This window comes from Bos taurus, chromosome 5 (assembly GCF_002263795.3).
Source record: "Bos taurus isolate L1 Dominette 01449 registration number 42190680 breed Hereford chromosome 5, ARS-UCD2.0, whole genome shotgun sequence".
In the NCBI taxonomy this organism is placed as follows: Eukaryota; Metazoa; Chordata; class Mammalia; order Artiodactyla; family Bovidae; genus Bos; species Bos taurus.
Window position 1 is genome coordinate 91,334,261 of NC_037332.1, and position 20,835 is coordinate 91,355,095.

Below are 20,835 nucleotides of genomic sequence, written 5' to 3' on the forward strand. Positions count from 1 at the left end.
TACAAAGTCATTTTAGGTTCTAATAAATGTTTCTGGCTTTGTGATTGTCACTACCATGAAACACATTACCATCACCCTTTCCTTAAGTTACTGGTAAATATTCCTTGAATAAAATGATTTGAAAGACTTGTCCCTAATTTAAACTTTCATCTGGAATTCCTTGGTGGTCCAGCGGTGAGGACTCTGCTTTCAATTGCTGAAGGCTCAGGTTCAGTTCTAGGCTGGGGAACCAAGTTCCTACAAATTGTGTGATGTGCCCCTACCCCAAAAAAGTAAAACCAAAAATCGCCCCAAAATTTACATCTGCCAAGTGATGGACATATCTTGTGGGTTCTTAACTTTAGGAAAATAACCTCAGTGCCTCCCCCACCCGCTGTCCCTGGAAACACAACTGAATCAGATCAAGAGAGTTACCAGGAGCAATCCTTTATATTATCCAGTTGCATAGCACACTTCTTGAATAAATGACATACCCTAATTTAGGGTACATCACCAGATTCAAGTCAGAGAGTATCCTCTGCCAGTCAATATGAGTACGGGTCACTGGAAGATCTCTTCGTAGAATTTTTCTCAGAGCTTCATTCGATAACTCCTGTAGTTCTTCCAACAGTGCAGCTTGAAATTTATTCTCTTGCTCTTCCACAAGTCTTGCAAAACTTAGAGCCAGTTGAGCTTGGTTCACTACCTCCAAGCTTTCTTTCAGGTCCTTGGAGATTTCGATGTGTAGGTTGACACACCTGAAATAGTGAGCTTGCACAAAAATTCTCCCTGTTACCTGGGTTAGAAATGGATTGACTTGGAAAATCCATTTTGATTTCCAAAGCCCATTCCAGTAGTCTGCTGTTTCATAGCTGTGGTCTTCGATGCAGGCGATCAAGAACTCCTTATTTTTCACTGTTTTTCTCAGCACATTGCAGTTTCCCTTTGGGTAGTGGTCGTTCACATACAGCTTCAAGGCGCACAGAACTACAGTCCTCAGGTACTCTGTCTCATTCCGAATGATTCCATGACTCTGGATGTCCTTTAACTGGTTTTGAAGCAGGTCAAATTTGAAAGAAAGTTTGCTCTGGTAATCGAAAAACCTGTAGTCGCCCACGACATTGTGGTGAGACAGGAGGACAGCATTCCCATCAATGCTGAGTGGGACAGAGTATTTTTGGCAGTGTTGGTGGCCCGCACACTCCCCTTGATGGTGCATGAGTTTTTCATCACGGATAAGCAGACAGAGATCATCGAAGGCATTTACAAATTCCCCTGGAGGAGCCTGTATCAATAGTCTGCGAATTACTTTTTCTTTCTCTTTCCTACTCAGAGTGCTACGTGACATGTTTGGTTGCGGCAGAAGCAGAGCTTCTGGAATAAACAGTGTTCAGAGGATGAGAGAACATTCCATGGGGCACCTTTCCCATCCAGGTGTTAAACATTTAAGCTTAAGATTACCATGTCTGACCATGCAAAAACCAGGTTGTCTGGCCAGCTCTGAGTCTCCTGATGAAGTCATAAAGGAGCTTGCTCTGTGAAGTATGGAACTTTTGATGAGATCACAATGGGCGTTTGGACCCAAAGGAAAACATGACAGTCACCTGACAGCGTGGTGCCCGGCCAACCAGTTATACGAATTTTGAAGAATTTTTAAGAACTTAGCCTCCAGAACAGCCTTCTTCATAAAGTGGTGTGTTTATTGCATAGGTGGTCATAGATCTAAGAGAAGCATCCCAGAGTTTCTAAGGAGTATTTGGAAGCTCTTTGACGCTTTGGGGACCACAGTGGCAGTGATTTGTAATCAGACCGTCAGAATAACTGTCCCCAACCCAGTGGAAGCATGTTATCCTGAAAGGTTTGAGGGGTTTAAACAAAATAGTAAAAATAAAATGAGAGATGATGGCTGTTCATGGGAAAATGCCGGACGGCAAGGGTTGCCTCTCTCATAAACATTGTGGGTTTGGAAATGGTCAGAACATAAGCAAGAAGCCAGAAAAATTTTAAGGGCAGTGAAGTGCAGAGACCACAAACCTCCATACAGTCTCTGGGGGATTTTAGTGTTGTGCTAACTGCAAAGAACAAAGGCAACAAACCACTGTGTTTTCTGCTTTCTTTCTAGAAAAGGGGCAGTGGCAACAGCGGATGAGTTTCAAGGAATCCCTTTCTTGCCAAGCGGCAGAGTTAATTATATTTGGAACCTGCAACAACTCATAATGGAGAGAAGCTTCTAAGTGAGGAGGAACAAACTTCAGGTCATGAAAATATGGAGAACAAATATCCACTCAGAAGTCCTTTCTGTTCCTCTTTCTTTCTCTTGATTTATCCCCTTTGAAGACTCCTGAGCTTGTTTCTCTCATTTGAGTATAAACTGCTTCCTTCTTTTTGCATCCTGAGTTTTTTTTTTTTTTTTTAATTTCCCTACCTTCCTATATCTTTTTCTTATAACATGAGCTTTGCCATATTAAGTCACAGCCATTAAATTGAAGGGCTTCCTATTAGTTCTAACAATCTGAAATTGAGTGTATTGTTGAACAATTTTTACTGATACTTTTCATGATTTTATAGGCTGTCATATTAATCCTTCTCAATCTTATTTTTTCAATTTGAAGTGTCCTAAATTTTGTTGTTTCTCTGTAGATAAAGCAAACTTGATTATTTTTGTTTTCTCCTTCATATTAATTAGACACTCATCATGGCATTAGGGAAAAAAAAAAAACCTCTTTCTGATGGTCCTTAAAATGTTGCTTTTGGAGGCATGTGAGTAGCTGGACATTTGGCTAGTATAATGGTAATAATCATATCAGACGTGGTTACTATTTATTGAACTCTCAGTAACATAAACTATATTGAATGATATATTATGAGCTCATTTAATGCCCCTACCTTCCTGAAGTATTAATTTGACCACTTTTCAGATGAGGAAACTAACCCTGAGAGAGATCAAGTGATAGAAAGATCTTGATGTTCATGTCTTCAGAAAATAGACTGTATTTCCCAAGTAATAGCTGGATTTCTCAAATGTTAACTTTTGTTCTTTTCCTATAATTCTTATTTTATTAAGTCCTTTCATACCTTTAACACTAAATAGTACCTACTTAATTTTGTTTTAAATATTATTTATCATATAATTATTTTCTCACTTAGGCATGAGATAGACTATCCTCTGAAAAGAAAAAGAAAAACATTGAATTGAAGAGAGACAAAATATTCTTTAGTCATTTTAAGTACTTAATGACTTTCTGTGAGAATTTCCTTAACTTATTTTTTTGGTGTGTCTCCTACATGGTTTTTGTTGATGGTTCGAGATGACTTCAAAGGTGGAAAAATTACTCTAGAAAAAGCTCTGAAACTACTTGAAAAATTAGATATTCAGTGCAATACTATTCATGTGAAATATATTTTTAAGGTGAGATAATATCTGTCCCCTGCATATCCCACCCTAGGAAGGACTTCATCCAATATAAGAAAATGTGGATAGCTACTTGTATGTTTTCTGCAGAAAATACATATGAAAGATTAGTCTCTGAGAAATTAAAGCAATTAATTATGTTAGATATATTTATAATCAAAATGGAAAGCATTTAGGTAAGAGGAAAAATGAGTTGTTGATAAAATTTGAAATAATACCAGGTTATCTGCTTAGAACAATCTGCTGAGAATGCATAGATGTTCACATCAGATTAAGATTTGTCATCTGATTAGATCAAATCATATAAATGATGAAATGGTAACTGGATTGGATGTTAGTGATTTATAGAAGGCATGGGCAATCTTGATAAAAATCATATTTTACTCATCTTCAAGGAATTATACCATAAGCTCCCCTGGAGAAGGGAAAGGTTACCAACTCCAGTATTCTGGCCTGGAGATCCCACTGTATATAGTCCATGGGGTCGCAAAGAGTCAAATACGACTGAGTGACTTTCACTTCCCTTTGTTTAAAGAAGAATTAGTAGGAAGGGAACCTGGTTCAATTCTGTCACTAGAGGATGAATGGAAAGATCATGAAAAAAAGAAAAAGCTGCATGTTAGAGCTGAGTTTTTTGTTTTTTTGTTTTTTTTACTAGGAAGATGGCAAATTTCTTGGTGAATCAGGCAAGAATACTAGACTAGCCAACCCAGACAGTTAGGAAGGGTAGACATCTTGAGTATGATTTTGTTTCTTGGAACTGGGAAGCCAGATAACACAATCTGTGGTGAAATTGTTAGCAACTAACCTATCCTGGGAAGCCTGTGTTACTTTGAAAGTGAAAGTGTTAGTTGCACAGTCTTGTCCAACTCTTTGTAACCCTGTGGACTGTAATCCTCCAGTCTCCTCTGTCTGTGGGATTCTCCAGGCAAGAATTCTGGAGTGGATAGCCATGTCCTTCTTCAGGGGATCTTCCTGACTGAGGGATCAAACCCAAGTCTTCTATATTGCAGGCAGATTGTTTATGGTCTGAGCCACCTGGGAAGCCCCTGTTGTTACTTCACACGTGGGCTAACCAGCGAGCCTGGTAGAGTTCCAGGAATGCTTGCACAGGCAGGTTCCAGTTCAGAGAAAAAAGACAGCTTGGTACTCCCAAATATACCAGTTGCCAGGCTATCACCATTTTGCTGCCATTTCTCCTGGCCCTGTTCCCAAAGTGATATGAGGAGGGCCTGGTGACATGTGCACATACAGTGGGTGTATTACCTGAGAGGGACCTCAGAAGAAAGCTTAAGAAACCCAGAGCTTTTATTATGGGCAATAAGCCTGTCTGATCTTTGCCGCGGAGGGTGTCGTTATTAATGTTATTATCCTGGACAGTAAACAAACCTGCTTTTTCCTCTGGAATGAAGAACTATCTCTTCATCATGTAAATATCCTTGAAGAGCTAGTCCTGAAGAAAGGCAATTGGTGACTCTGCTCAGAAAATAAGCAGAAACACAGGAGCAAGCATTTCTCTCAGTCAGATTTAGTCCTCAGGTTTACTAACCAAAAGAGGAGGTTCAGAAAAGAAAAACTGAACTTCTCAGGAGACTGCTGTAAAAGACAAAGAATTCAGAGTTGCTTCTATGGCTCCAAGTAGCTTGTGCTGCCATAAGCGATAAGAATTTTGATTAATTTCTAATACCACACCTGAAGAACACAAATTTATGTGAAAGGCCTTTACACATAGAATTTTAACCCAGTGGTATTGCCCAAAGGGAGAAACATCTGTGTGCTTTCTGGTTTAATAAAATTCACATTCAGCACAATATAGAGGTAGTAATATGTTAAATCTGTATTTAATGTGAAATACTGTAAATCTTAGTGATTTTCAAGTTGCTTTGAATTAGCTGCAAGATAGAGATAGGTCTTTGAAATGCTCTTGAGTAAAACTCAAGCTGTATCGAAAAGCATTATGTAGAATGTTCAACAGGTATAACAATTAAATAAATAGCTCATTAATTGGAATTTATGATTATTTGGACATAGCCAGGCTGAAGGTCTATTTTGTATAGCAAAACCTTTTTAAAGTAGCTATGAAAACAATGTTAATTATAAAAATTAGAGGAGCAGAGATTCCTTAGAATACTTCAAAAACCCCTTTAAAGTGACCTCAGATACTTTAGAAGCATGAATTATGTATAAAAGAGTGATGATTATGGTAAACCATTATCTTCTATTTAAATAACTCTCCTAATAGAAATACTTTGTTGCCTTAGGTGAAATTGCTGTATATTGGTTAAAATGTTGATTAAGTAGTATGCCTAGGGAAAGTATATTGGTTAACTGAATTTTCTAGATAGCTCAAGATTAATCTTAAACATCCAACTCTTTTGCTTTAACTTATGTTGCTGATCTCTCCACTCGGCAAAGATACACCTATTAGTGAGACCAAATAAAATGAATCACAGTGAATCTTTTTTTTTTTTTTTTTTTGGTGTCCACACAAACACAAAGACGCTCAGTGTCTCAGAGCTGTTATCATTAGCAAGCTTAGTGGGTGTAGAGAGTCTTCAGTCTCTGAGAACCTAGTTGTACAGTACTTGATTGACAAGTCAGAAATCTCTGAGCAAATGTCTTAATCTGCAGGATGGGGATACTAATATATTTATTTTGCAGGATGGTTCTAAATATTAAATGTTATCATTTGTGAATGTACCTAGTATCAGGCTTGGCATAAAGTAGGCACCAAGTAAATTTTAGTTGAAGCTACATCATGACTGTTCAAAAAAATAGAGAAAATTACATTATATTTATTGATTTCCTAAGTGTTTAATAGTTGACATAAATTCTGACATGAATTTACTTTCTGACAAAGTGAAATTTTATTATAAAACTTGAGTAAAGCACATATAACTTCATGACCCTGGCAAAATATTCTAAATTTCTTTTTCCAAAATTAATTACTGAATCTTGACTTGAGCAGTAGTTCTCTAAGTTTTCTTTAAAAAATCCCTTTATTAAATTAAAAAAATTGTTTTTAATCATTATTTTTAATTTGTAGCAGGAAAGATCCCCTGGAGGAGGGTATGGCAACCCACTCCAGTATTCTTGCCTGGAGAATCCACACGGACAGATTAGCCTGGAGGGTACAGTCCATGGGGTCACAAAGAGTCTGACACAACTGATAGACTAAGCACAGCACAACACAGCACAAGCTAATATCTCCTGTCATTTCAATTCACATAGCTAGTCTTAGATTACAGTCTTGATTGTTGGCTGAATATGAAATAGTATCCTTTTCAATTTTAAGAGGTTATATTTCTCTATATTTGCCACGGTTCAGCTGAACCCAGAAATACAAGCCCACTGGCTACTGGAGCCAATGTGTCCTCTGGACAAGGGGTGTGTCCTCTGGACAAGAGGTGTGACCTCTGGACAAGGAATGTGTCCTCTGCACAGCAGCTTGTGTGCTCAAGCTCCCTTCTTCAGGCTAGACTCCAAGATATGCACAAAGGCCTTCTTCAGGGAAGACTGGGTCTTAGGTGCCTTTGATTACTGTATCTGCATTAGGGCTTCCCAGGTGGTGCTAGTGGTAAAGAACCTGCCTGCCAGTGCTGGAGACCTAAGAGACCCTGGAGGATGGCATGGCATCCCACTGCAGTGTTCTTGCCTGGAGAATCCCATGGACAGAGGAGCCTGGCAGGCGACAGTGCATGTGCTCGCAGAGTTGGACACGACTGAAGTACTTAGCATGCATAGCATGCATGCATGCATTAGGGACAGAAGGAAACAGGGAATAAGAAAAGGGGAAAGAACAAGTTGCCTGCTAATTTAAACTGGTATGTCAGTTCAGTTCAGTCTCTCAGCCGTGTCCAACTCTTTAAGACCCCATGGACTGCAGCATGCCAGGCCTCCCTGTCCATCACCAACTCCTGGAGTTTACTCAAACTCATGTCCATTGAGTTGGTGATACCATCCAACCATCTCATCCTCTGTCATCCCCTTCTCCTCCTGCCTTCAGTCTTTCCAAGCATCAGGGTCTTTTCAGATGAGTCAGTTCTTCACATCAGGTGGCCAAAATATTGGAGTTCCAGCTTCAGCATTAGTCCTTCTAATGAATATTCAGGGTTGATTTCCTTTAGGACGGACTGGTTGAATCTCCTTGCAGTTCAAGAGACTCTCAAAAGTCTTCTCCAACACCACAGTTCAAAAGCATCAATTCTTTGGTGGTCAGCTTTCTTTATAGTCCAACTCTCACATCCATCATCCATACATGCCCACTGGAAAAACCGTAGCCTTGACTAGACGGACCTTTGTTGGCAAAGTAATGTCTCTGCTTTTTAATAAGCTGTCTAGGTTGGTCATAACTTTTCTTCCAAGGAGCATAAGAAAAGTATATCAGAGTTTGAGGAAAAAGTTGCAAGTCATAAGATTTCCTAGACTATATTTTGAATACATTGTTTTTAGGGTAATTTCAGAGAGAATTTTAAAATGCTACATTTTATGTTAGAAGTTCTGGCTTTGATAGCTCAGCTTTCTCATCAGATAGATCAGCTTTCTTATAATGTTGTTTATTAAGTAACATTTCATCTTTTTACTAGCAAACTGAGCAATGGAAATGGTAACAACATGAAAGAACTTTATTCTGTTTTCTAAAGTGTACTATCAGAATGACTAACAATAGAATTATTTTAATATGTTCTTTTATCCTCCTGGATTCAATCATTCATTTAAACATATGATCACTAGGCTCCTAATTTAGGGTGTACTCAGTTGCTCAGTTATCTCTGACTCTTTGCAGCCCCATGTGGCCCCTTGGACCATAGCCTGCCAGGCTCCCCTGTCCATGGAATTTCCCAGACAAGAATACTGGAGAGGGTTCCCATTTCCATCTTCCAGTAATAGGCTTTGGAAATAAAAAAAGAATAAAGTATCTACCTTCATGGGGTCATAGGCTTAAGGTAAAAGATATATTTTATTTCTTAAATTTAAAAAATTATTCAAACTTTTCATTTTTATTTATTTATTTAGTTATTATTGGCTGTACTGCATGATGTGTGGGTTTAGTTCTCTTACTAGGGATCAAACCCTGGCTCCCTGCATTGGAAGCATGGTGTCTTGGCCACTGGACTGCCATGGAAGTCCCCAAAAGATATATTTTGGAATTATACATAAATTATTTGGGAAAGTTCTTTTTGTAATGCCTTGCAAAAAATAACCACTTAATGAACTTTATTTTTTTGTAAACTTGAGAAAGATGATTTCATTACTCTTTTTTTTTATGTTGTAAACTGTAAGTGATTAATATGTAACATTTTGAAAAGCTGTAGTATTCCCTGCAGTGGGCCCTGAGATTTTGCATATTTTCTGTAATAAAAGACATCTTTTCCTGCTCTCCCTAGTTTTAGGGAGATACTTAGTTCCTTTTTCCAATTAAATGAACATATTTCATCAGAATCATCAAGTTCTGAAGGCCTCAGTCAGACACTCTTATACATACCAAGTGTTAGTCAGTCATGTTCGATTCTTTGTGATCCCATGGACTGTAGCCCGCCAAGCTCCTCTGTCCATGGAACTCTCCAGGCAAGAATACTGGAGTGGGTTGCCATTTCTTCCTTCAGGGGATCTTCTCGATCCTGGGACTGAACCCAGGTCTCCTACATTAAAGGGAAATTATTTACCATCTGAGCCAACAGGGAAGCCCTATATGTACTAAGGATATGGGAAACAAATGACAGACTTTGCATCTGAGACAATTCTAGAAGGGATGCGTAAAGGTTTTATTCTGGTGTAATAAACCCCAGTAGAGAAGCAGGTATAGAATCTTCTAGGAATCTTAGGTAGGGCTCTCTAACATGATGTGGGGAGGAGACACAGAGGGACATAGGGAAGACTTCAAGAGAAGGACATTTTTTTGAAGATTAGTAGAAATTCATGCTCATGCTCAGTCATTTGATCATGTCTGACTCTTTGTGACCCCATGGACTGCAGTCCCTTAGGCTCATCTGTCCATGGAATTTTCCAGGCAAGAATACTGGAGTGGGTTGGCATTTCCTGCTCCAGGGGCTCTTCCCAACCAACTTAAATAAAAAAGAAAACAATATTCCAGACAGAAGAAAGAGCCTTTACAATAGCAAGAGGTAGCTTGGTATTTGTATTGTAACTGATTCAGAGCACAGTACAGTGTGAAATGCATGGAAGAAGTGGTGGTGGGGCGGGGGAAGAAACCATGTCTTTGAGGGTCTTGGATGCCAATAGTTTGGATTTTGTCTTGAAACCAGAGGAGAAACACTGAGAAATTTAAGAGAATTAGAGAGATCAGACTTGTATTTGGCAATTTATTTCTGCACATATACTCTTGTCAACTGAATCAATACATGCAACCTAAAAGTTGAGAGTTACGTTCTGTTTGATGGGAAGTTTTAGGATTTTGGCCCTGGGAGGTAGCATCTAAAGTAATCCTGGGAGAATTGCTCTGAGGAGGCAAGGGGGACCCAGGTTACATAGAAATTTTACAAAGGGTAGGTAGTCTGAATGTCAAAAGTTCATTGTAAATTAAAGAAAACCAGATATCTTAAGTAGTTTAGTACTTTTCTAAGTATAGGAAGATGTAAGTGTCTGGGCTCACTGAAATCCTTCCTTTGATATGCACCTCAGCTATCTGGGGTCATTATTCTGTGTTTTCATATCCTCCTCAGGGCTCAACATAGGGAGTGGCTGCAGTCTGATGGCAGGTGTTCTTTCCTTCCTGAGTTCCCTCAGGGCTCACCAGCTCATATTGAAAGAAGGTGAAAGTGAAAGTCATTCAGTCCTGTCTGACTCTCTGAGAACCCATAGACTGTAAAGTCCATGGGATTCTCCAGGCCAGAATACTGGTGTGGGTAGCCTTTCCCTTCTCCAGAGGATCTTCTCAACCCAGGGATCAAACCCAGGTTTCCCGCATTGCAGGCGGATTCTTTACCAGCTGAGCCACAAGGGAAGCCCACGAATACTGGAGTGGGTAGCCTATCCCTTCTCCAGTGGATCTTCCTGACCCAGGAATTGAACCAGGGTCTCCTGCATTACAGGTGATTTTTTACCAACTGAGCTATCAGGGAAGCCCCCTGCCAGCTCACATTGGAGGGCTGCAATCACTGATGATATCCTTTGTTTATTGATATGGCAGGAAATATTCCATTTCTCACTTTGAGTACAGGCAATAGTGTATTGTTTTTTCTTTCCTTCCTTGGAGTTAGTTCAAGTCCTGGTCTACCATGGCTCTGGGACTGGTGACAATCAACATATAAAGGTTTTTGCTCTTCAGTTTTATCCTACAGGGGAGATATTAATACATTGATACCCTATGTTAACATTGAGGCTGCTGTTAAGAGGTTCAGTACTCAGATTTGAACCTTCCTTGCTTACCACTATTCTTCTTCCCCCTTTTCTTCTGCTGACACTGTGTTCCCCAGGCCTTATATTTCTTCTCCTTATTACTTACCCTTTGTGCTTTCCTTTCCCTTCTCTACCAAAATTATAATTTCCCATCTTCAATGATAGGAGACCCCAGTTTGATTCCTGGGTCAGGAAGATCCCCTGCAGAAGGAAATGGCAACCCATTCCAGTATTCTTACCTTAAAAATCCCATGGATAGAGGAACCTGGTGGGCGACAGTCTATGAGGTTGCAAAAAAGTCGGACATGACTGAGCACACCTAAGTACCTCCCAGGATGGTGGATGTCATCACCACAGTAAGGACGAGGTTTGAAGCAAATCCAGATGGTTCAGGGACGTCCTCAGTCTTGAAGAATCATGAGTATCAATACCTCAGCCTGAAGTTGGGCAAGTCTTTCTGGGCAGAGAGCTATTTATGGGCTGCAGTTCTCCTGAGGAACAGGGTTTGCTTCTTTGCTTAAACTGGGCAGCCCAGGCCACCAGGTTGTTTTTTTTTTTTTTTTTTTTTAATTTGTATTGAGGTATGGTTGCTTTAAAATAGTGTATTAGTTTCTACTGTACAGCAAAGGGAATGAGCAATAAATATACATATATCCCCTCTTTCAGATATCCTTTTCCCTTTAGGATCACCACAGAGCACTGAATAGAGTTCCCTGTGCTATACAATATGTTCTCATTCAGTACAGTCGCTCAGTTGTGTCCGACTTAGTTGTGTCCAAGACCACATGGACTGCAGCACGCCAGGCCTCCCTGTCCATCACCAACTCCCGGAATTTGCTCAAACTCATGTCCATTGAGTTGGTGATGCCATCCAACCATCTCATCCTCTGTCATCCCCTTCTCTTCCCACCTTCAATCTTCCCCAGCATCAGGGTCCTTTCCAATGAATCAGCTCTTTGTATCAGGTGACCAAAGTATTGGAGTTTCAGCTTCAACATCAGTCCTTCCAATGAATATTCAGGACTGATTTCTTTTAGGATGGACTGGTTGGATCTTCTTGCAGTACAAGGAACTCTCAAGAGTCTTCTCCAGCACTACAGTTCAAAAGCATAAATTCTTAGGTGGTCAGCTTTCTTTATAGTCCAACTCACATCCATACATGACTATAGGAAAAACCATAGCTTTGACTAGTCAGACCTTTGTTGGCAAAGTAATGTCTCTGCTTTTTAATATGCTGTTTAGGTTGGTCATAACTTTTCTTCCAAGGAGCAAGCATCTTTTAATTTCATGGCTGCAGTCACCATCTGCAGTGATTTTGGAGCCCCCCAAAATATTCTGTCACTGTTTCTGCTGTTTCTCCTTCTATTTGCTATGAAGCGATGGGACCAGATGCCATGACCTTAGTTTTCTGAATTTTGCATTTTAAGCTAACTTTTTCACTCTTCTCTTTCACTTTCATCAAGGGGCTCTTTAGTTCTTCGCTTTCTGCCATAAGGGTGGTGTCATCTGCATATCTAAGGTTATTGATATTTCTCCTGGCAATCTTGATTCCAGCTTGTGCTTCTCCAGCCTAGCATTTCTCATGATGTACTCTGCATATAAGTTAAATAAACAGGGTGACAATATATACCCTTGACATACTCCTTTCCCTATTTGGAGCCAGTCTGTTTTCTATGTCCAGTTTTAAGTGTTGCTTCCTGACTTGCATATAGATTTCTCAAGAGGCAGGTCAGGTAGTCTGGTATTCCCATCTCTTTCAGAATTTTCCACAGTTTGTTGTGATCCACACAGTCAGTCTTTGGCATAGTCAATAAAGCAGAAATAGATGTTTTTCTGGAACTCTCTTGCTTTTTTGAAGATCCAGTGGGTGTTGGCAATTTGATCTCTGGTTCCTCTGTCTTTTCTAAATTCAGCTTGAACATTTGGAAGTTCATGGTTCACATATTGTTGAAGCCTGGCTTGGAGAGTTTTGAGCATTACTTTACTAGCATGTGAGATGAGTGCAGTTGTGCAGTAGTTTGAGCATTCTTTGGCATTGCCTTTCTTTGGGATTGGAATGAAAACTGACCTTTTCCAGTCCTGTGGCCACTGCTGAGTTTTCCAGATTTGCTGGCATATTGAGTGCAGCACTTTCACAGCATCATCTTTCAGGATATGAAATAACTCCACTGGAATTCCATCACCTCCACTAGCTCTGCTTTTAGTGATGCTTCCTAAGGCCCACTTGACTTCATACTCCAGGATGTCTGGCTCTAGGTGGGTGATTATATCTTCATGATCAGCTGGGTCATGAAGATCTTTTTTGTACAGTTCTTCTGTGTATTTTTGCCACCACCTCTTAATATCTTCTGCTTCTGTTAGGTCCATACCTTTTCTGTCCTTTATTGTACCTATCTTTCCATGAAATGTTCCCTTGGTATCTCTAATTTCTTGAAGAGATCTCTAGTCTTTCGCATTCTATTGTTTTCCTCTATTTCTTTGCATTGATCGCTGAGGAAGGCTTTCTTATCTCTCCTTGCTGTTGTTTGGAACTCTGTATTCAACCCATTTGAATTAGTTATCTATTTTCCACATTAAAAAGGAATGGAATTAGGTCATTTGTAGAGATGTGGTTGGACCTACAGACTATCATATAGAGTAAAGTAAGTCAGAAAGAGAAAAACAAATACCGTATATTAATGCATATATGTGAAATCCAACCTATTTGCAAAGCAGAAGTAGTAATAGAGAATAAAGCCACCAGGTTTTAAGTGGTAATTATCCACTAGTGATTCCCAAGCTTTGGCATCATCTCATGCAGTTTTATATATTTATGTAAAATAAGAATCCAATGTAACTTGTTTTCAGGATGAGTTGGTATATATATTACACAACTACTCTAACATTTTTGTTTTGTGTATTTTTTACATTCGAAATGTGAGCCCACCAGTAAATTTTTTTAGTAGGATAATGACAGGCTGAAACAAGGAAGAATCACCATAGAAGAATTTAGAACAATTTATCGAATTATTACATACAGAGAAGAAATTATTGAGATTTTCAACACGTATTCTGAAAACCGGAAAATTCTTTTAGAAAAGAACCTGGTCGAATTTTTGATGCGAGAACAGTATACACTTGACTTCAATAAAAGTATTGCTTCTGAGATCATTCAGAAATATGAGCCTATTGAAGAAGGTATGCTTGTACTTCAAAGTTTTATCAAATATTTATATGCAAACTGTTTTTTATTAATAGAAGTTTTCAAATTCAATCTTGATTGGGTCAGCTTTCTTCTAGGTAATATTATATATTGACAGTTATAATTTTGTAACTTACAGACAGTGTACATACCTTTTAGAAAGCTATGTTGTGTAACCACGACTTTCTTTCATTGTCCAGTTCCTTCCTTTTAACTGTTTCTGTATCTTTCAAGTGTTCAGAGATGAACTTAGGCATGGAAAACAAGATGAGGATCTTATTATTATAAATACCATAATGGAAGAAAGGGTCCTGATATTCATTAGTAAGATAAAAACCCAGGTGTAGGCAGTTTTCCGTTTTTATATATTATTGACAAAATATAGAATATTAAATTAGCTAAACGAAAACAGTTCTAGGGAAGAGATAAAACATTGTAAAATCACTCATTTCTCTGTTGTTGACACTTAATTGTTTACAACATTTCATAAACATTAAAAGATTTTTGCTTTTCTTTCATTTTCCTATGCACTCATCTGGTTTAAGTCCAATAACCATTTTGGCTAGTGATCTCTTGTATAGTTTTTGATCTTTGTTTCATCTTTAATGGGTAAAGCACTTCAATTTTTTCCATTTATACTTATTTTTAAATAAAATAATAAAGACATAATATAATACAATATTCATATAGTTGCAGAAAAAGCACTATTAAAGCATGCTGTTTAACCCTACAGAGATTAATGGAATAGCTCAGAATATTTATTTAATAAGGGATATATGAAAGTGCAGGTCTTTTCAGGAGGCACTATTGGTAAAGAACTCACCTGCCAATGCAGGATACAAGAGATGTGAGTTCAGTCCCTGGGTCAGGAAGATCCCCTGGAGGAGAGCATGGCAACCCACCCCAGTATTCTTGCCTGGAGAATTCCATGGACAGAGGAGTCTGGCAGTTTACACTCCATAGGGTCGCAAGGAGTCAAACAAGATAAAGGGACTTAGCAGACACACACACACATGTGAAAGCCCGAGTTCTGCCTTTGCAAACTGGTTTATGTCTACCAGTGCTTAACATATGATGATATGGGTTCTAACAAAACAAAACATTCCTTCATGGACTCATACATTCCTGATTTACTGAAGCATTTATTTGTGGCAACCAAGCATGTTTCTAGGGCCTGAGGATACAGTGGAGTATGAGGCAAACTAGGTCTTATATTCCTGATAAGGGTTGGAAGGAGACTGACAATAAATAATTAAACATACAAATAGTTTCAGAGAGTACTATGTACTATGAAAAAAATAAAATAAAATAGACAGTAGACAACCCACAAGGTCTAGCTCAGGTGAGTGTTTAGCAGAGTCCTTCATGGGGAATGTAACATTTGAGCTGAGACAAAAATGATGAGAAAGAATTAGTCATGTGACAAAATGGGAGAAGGGTCTGACGTCTAGGCAAGGGAAGTGTTGGCTCTGAGGTGGAGAGGCAAGGAACAGGAAGAGGACAGTGTGGTTCGAACCTGGAGAGATAGGCAGGGATTAAATCATGTAGGTCTCATTGGTCGTAAGCTAGATTTTGGCTCATGACTCGGTACCACATAAAGACTTGGAATGCTTCTAAGCATCGTTGTGGTAAGACTGAAGATAGTGCTAGTAAGAGTTTGGTCTCCATTAAAACTTGCAAGTTTGCAGCAAGATAAAGCACTTGTATCAGAATGTAAAACAAGTACGTCTCTAAGCACATCTGATGAGTCCAGATGCTTAGTCTTTACTTTCTTTCTTCCTTTTTTTTTTCTTCTTTTTTTTTAAATTAAATTTAATTTTATTTTATTTTTTAACTTTACAATATTGTATTGGTTTTGCCATAGCCAGGACATAGAAGCAACCTAGATGTCCATCATCAGATGAATGGATAAAAAAGCTGTGGTACATATACACAATGGAGTCTTTACTTTCAATTGCAAAGACTTTCCATAAGAATGTAGTGAATTGATTTATGTTTTGGTTCAAACTCTTTATATCATTTCCACCTGGAAACAACCAGTTCACAGACATGCACTTTATGGCCCTGTTCCAGTGAAGATTTTTAAAACACGTACTTTGGAATTGTTACCTGCAGATGGTAAATTAAATGGTTGTTGTTTAGTTGCTAAATTGTGTCTGACTCTTTTGTGACCCCATGGACTGTAGCCCGCCAGGCATCTTTGTTCATGGGATTTCCCAGGCAAGAATATTGGAGTAGGTTGCCATTTTCTTCTCCAGGGGATCTGCCCAACCAGGAATCGAACCCAGGTCTCCTGCACTGCAGGAGGATTCTTTACAGTTTAAGCCACCAGGGAAGCCCAACTTAAAAGGTACAAAAGCATAGTGGAATGGTGCCACTGACATTTTGGAATTGTGTTTACATTTTAACTATAATATTATAATGTGTATCTATTCCATCTTTTGAGTCTTCCTCTGCTTTCCATTCAGATAGTTTTGCACACAGGCAAGACCACTCATTTCATTTACAAGGCTATTGATCACTTTAGAGACTTATTGGGGCCAATTTGAATTATGAACTTATAGTCCCAAATGCTGCTAAGTTTCTCAACCTTGTCCCACAGTGATATGTGACATGTACCAAATGAGGAGAACCTCATTTTATTTTAAATATAAAAATCCATCAGATTAACTGTCATCTCAGTCTGGTAGTTTTTAAGGGCATAACATGAGTTTGTTTTCTATTCCATTACCAAAGATATTTACTTAGTTAATAGTTCAAAGACCTATAAGCCAATCATTGGTAATTGCACTGGGAAAAAGAATAAATTCATGCAAATCATTACAATTATGATATATGAAGCATTTGCCCCGTTCACTTGCATGTTTCTAATTTGTATAGCTTTGAAATAGAGAGTTTAGTTTGCATCACTATAAATATTTTATGTATTTTATTCTAGCTTTCATTTTTAAAAGTAAGATTGTAATAGCATTTTGAATGCTGGCTTTTTTGTTTTTATGATGTCATAAACATTTACTTAATGTCACTATATATTTTTTTCTGATACATTGTTTGTAATGGCTGCTTAGTATTGTGTCATATTTTGAGATTTAATCTCTTTCCTCCCCTCCCCCATTTATTTTGCTTTTATAAATAATGCTGGTGTGAGCATTCTTGCATATCAAGCTTTGTCTGAGTCTCTATTTCTGTAATTTAAATTCCCAGAAATAAAATTCTCTGCCAAGGACCACTCTCTAAAGTGAATACTCACACCAACTTTTAATATGAGGCAAACTGAGTTATCAGCAACAAAAGCAACAGTAACTAACTTTTATAGATCTAATATACAGCACTAGTATGCACGAATGGGTGTTATGATTGCCATCATTCCTAAGACAGGGAGAGGTTAACAGACTCGTATATAACAAATTAGTGGATTTAACCCAAGCTGTCTCATTCCAGAGCCAGTGTTCTGCTTAAATAGATAATTTTGGTATATATGATACTGAGCAAAAAAGTTCACAGATCATTTGCTAAAGATAATTATATGCAAATGACTTAGTAATTCGATTCATAAGAATGCACCCAATAGAAACATGTACATATTTGCACCAAAAGATATATACTGGTTATTTATAGCAGTGTAGTTTTGTAAATAGCCCCAAACTGGAAATTATCTAAATGCTTGTCAAGAACAGAATTGATAAATTGTGGTATATTCACACAATGGAGAACTATACAAAAATAGGAATAAAAAATATCTGTGTACCACTATAAGAATAAATTTTATAAATAATGTTGAGCAAAACAAACCAGTCATAAAAAATACATATTGTGTGAGTTCATTTATGTAAAACGCAAAAACTAAAGAAAACTTATCTGCTTCTAGAAGCCATACCATTGAATATACTTGGCAGTTGGGGGTTGGGGTTTGGAGGAAAACTAGAAAGTTGGCAGGCAGCAGTCTTCTGGGGTGCTGTCATCTTCTGTTCTTTGACCTTGGTGTTGGCTACATGGATGGTTCACTTGTGGAAATTCATGAATCTACGACACGTGTCCTTTTCTTGTATGTATTTTAATTATTAAAAAAATTTTTCTAACAATAGTTCCTTGTTGGTTATTTTAAATATAGTAGTCTTGTATATGTTTTTTAAACATTAAAAGAAGAGATGATTAAGTAATATTTAGTCTTGAAAGAACTAAAAATAAAAACCTTAGAAAAATTTGTTTCCAAAGAAACTTAGATCAGTATTAATTCTAAATGAATACTTTAGAATCATGCTCTGCTACTATGTTTAAAGTGAAATGTAATTTTTATACTATTTATGGTATTTCTGCATTCTTTTTATTTTTTAAAGTTAAACAAGCACACCAGATGTCATTTGAAGGTTTTAGAAGATACATGGATTCATCTGAATGTCTGCTATTTGATAATAAGTGTGATCATGTTTACCAAGATATGACTCATCCATTGACTGATTATTTTATTTCAAGTTCACATAATACATACTTGATATCTGACCAATTATGGGGACCAAGTGACCTTTGGGGATATATAAGGTATTTCTTTTGATTTTTGAATCCATCACATTTAAAAAATGTTTGAAAGTTCCTAGTGGTTTCTACTCCAGCAAGCTGTAATTCATTGGAGGGGTTTTCCTTAGGAAAATGTCATAATTTAATTTATTCTTTACTGAGGAGGAAAGACTGATGGTGAAAGAGTGGAGGTAGAAGATGCTTTGGGAAAATATTGTAGGAGTCCAGGGATGATGGTGATCTAGATGGTTAATTCATGAGGCAGCAGTTGAGATACATGGTTGAATTTGAAATATTTTAGGGAGACAGAGCCAACAAGGTGATTTACCAGGCAGTTTGAAGAGAAGTATGAGGGAAAGAGAGTATCAGGATTTTGGGCCTGATAACCTAGAATGTGAAGACATTATGGGCAGAGATGGTGAAGCCATTGTAGGGTGTGATTCAAAAGCAAAAGTTCCATGATGTCTGTGTTCAGTTGGAGATATCAGTTAGTTATCAAAGGGCTAGGCTAGATAGTCAGTTGGGTATATGTGTCTGGGATTTGGAAGAAGTATCCAGTTCAGTTCAGTTCAGTTCAGTCGCTCAGTCATGTCCCACTATTTGCGACCCCATGAATTGCAGCACGCCAGGCCTCCCTGTCCATCAGCAACTCCTGGAGTTCACTCAGACTCACGTCCATTGGAGTCAGTGATGCCATCCAGCCATCTCATCCTCTGTCATCCCCTTTTCCTCCTGCCCCCAATCCATCCCAGCATCAGAGTCTTTTCCAATGAGTCAACTCTTCGCATGAGGTGGCCAAAGTACTGGAGTTTCAGCTTTAGCATCCTTCCTTCCAAAGAACACCCAAGACTGATCTTTAGAATGGACTGGTTGGATCTCCTTGCAGTCCAAGGGACTCTCAGGAGTCTTCTCCAACACCACAGTTCAAAAGCATCAATTCTTTGGTGCTCAGCTTTCTTCACAGTCCAACTCTCACATCCATACATGACCACTGGAAAAACCGTAGCCTTGACTAGATGGACCTTTGTTGGCAAAGTAATGTTTCTGCTTTTCAATATGCTATCTAGGTTGGTCATAACTTTCCTTCCAAAGAATAAGCGTCTTTTAATTTCATGGCTGCAGTCACCATCTGCAGTGATGTTAGACCCCCCAAAAAATAAATTCTGACACTGTTTCCACTGTTTCCCCATCTACTTGCCATGAAGTGATGGGACCAGATGCCATGATCTTCGTTTTCTGAATGTTGAGCTTTAAGCCAACTTTTTCCACTCTCCTCTTTCATTTTCATCAAGAAGCTTTTTAGTTCCTCTTCACTTTCTGCCATAAGAGTGGTGTCATCTGCATATCTGAGGTTATTGATATTTCTCCCAGCAATCTTGATTCCACCTTATGTTTCTTCCAGCCCAGCGTTTCTCATGATGTACTCTGTATATATGTTCGATAAGCAGGGTGACAACATACAGCCTTGACATACTCCTTTTCCTATTTGGAACCAGTCAGTTGTTCCATGTCCAGTTCTAACTGTTGCTTCCTGACCTGCATATAGGTTTCTCAAGAGGCAGGTCAGGTGGTTTGGTATTCCCATCTCTTTCAGAATTTTCCACAGTTTATTGTGATCCACACAGTCAAAGGCTTTGGCATAGTCTATAAAGCAGAAATAAACGTTTTTCTGGAACTCTCTTGCTTTTTTGATGATCCAGCGGATGTTGGCAATTTGATCTCTGGTTCCTCTGCCTTTTCTAAAACCAGCTTGAACATCTGGAATTTCACAGTTCACATACTGCTGAAGCCTGGCTTGAAGAATTTTAAGCATCACTTGACTAGCGTGTGCGATGAGAGCAATTGTGCAGTAGTTTGAACATTCTTTGGCATTGCCTTTGTTTGGGATTGGAATGAAAACTGACCTTTTCCAGTCCTGTGGCCACTGCTGAGGTTTCCTTATTTGCTGGCATATTGAGTGAAGCACTTTCACTGCATCATCTTTCAGGATTTGAAATAGCTCAACTGGAATTCCATCACCTCTGCTAGCTTTGTTTGTAGTGATGCTTTCTAAGGCCCACTTGACTTCACATTCAAGGATGTCTGGCTCTGTGTGAGTGATTACACCATTGTGATTATCTTGGTTGTGAGGATCTTTTTTGTACAGTTTTTCTGTGTATTCTTGCCACCTCTTCTTGATATCTTCTGCTTCTGTTAGGTCCATACCATTTCCGTCCTTTATCGAGGCCATCTTTGCATGAAATGTTCCCTTGGTATCTCTAATTTTCTTGAAGAGATCTCTAGTCTTTCCCATTCTATTGTTTTCCTCTATTTCTTTGCATTGATCGCTGAGGAAGGCTTTATCTTTCCTTGCTATTCTTTGGAACTCTGCATTCAGATGCTTATATCT

General features: G+C 38.4%; 2 protein-coding genes across 8 annotated transcripts in view; one reads left to right on the top strand and one right to left on the bottom strand.

Moving 5' to 3' along the window:
- Positions 1 to 413: 413 nt before the first annotated feature.
- Positions 414 to 1,499, bottom strand: CAPZA3 (capping actin protein of muscle Z-line subunit alpha 3). Its single transcript, NM_001040561.2, is given in 1 exon segment — positions 414 to 1,499. A coding segment is annotated over 1 exon segment (900 nt). The 5' UTR covers positions 1,328 to 1,499; the 3' UTR covers positions 414 to 427.
- Positions 1,500 to 1,515: 16 nt separating this feature from the next.
- PLCZ1 (phospholipase C zeta 1) overlaps positions 1,516 to 20,835 on the top strand; it is a 48,751-nt gene continuing 29,431 nt past the window's right edge. The window contains exons 1-5 of one of the 7 annotated variants that reach the window (XM_059886147.1): positions 1,516 to 1,672; positions 2,102 to 2,256; positions 3,265 to 3,388; positions 13,696 to 13,927; positions 18,269 to 18,470. In XM_059886147.1, the coding sequence (XP_059742130.1) occupies positions 2,246 to 2,256; positions 3,265 to 3,388; positions 13,696 to 13,927; positions 18,269 to 18,470 (569 nt within the window). In that variant the 5' untranslated portion in view covers positions 1,516 to 1,672; positions 2,102 to 2,245. 7 annotated transcript variants of the gene reach the window in all.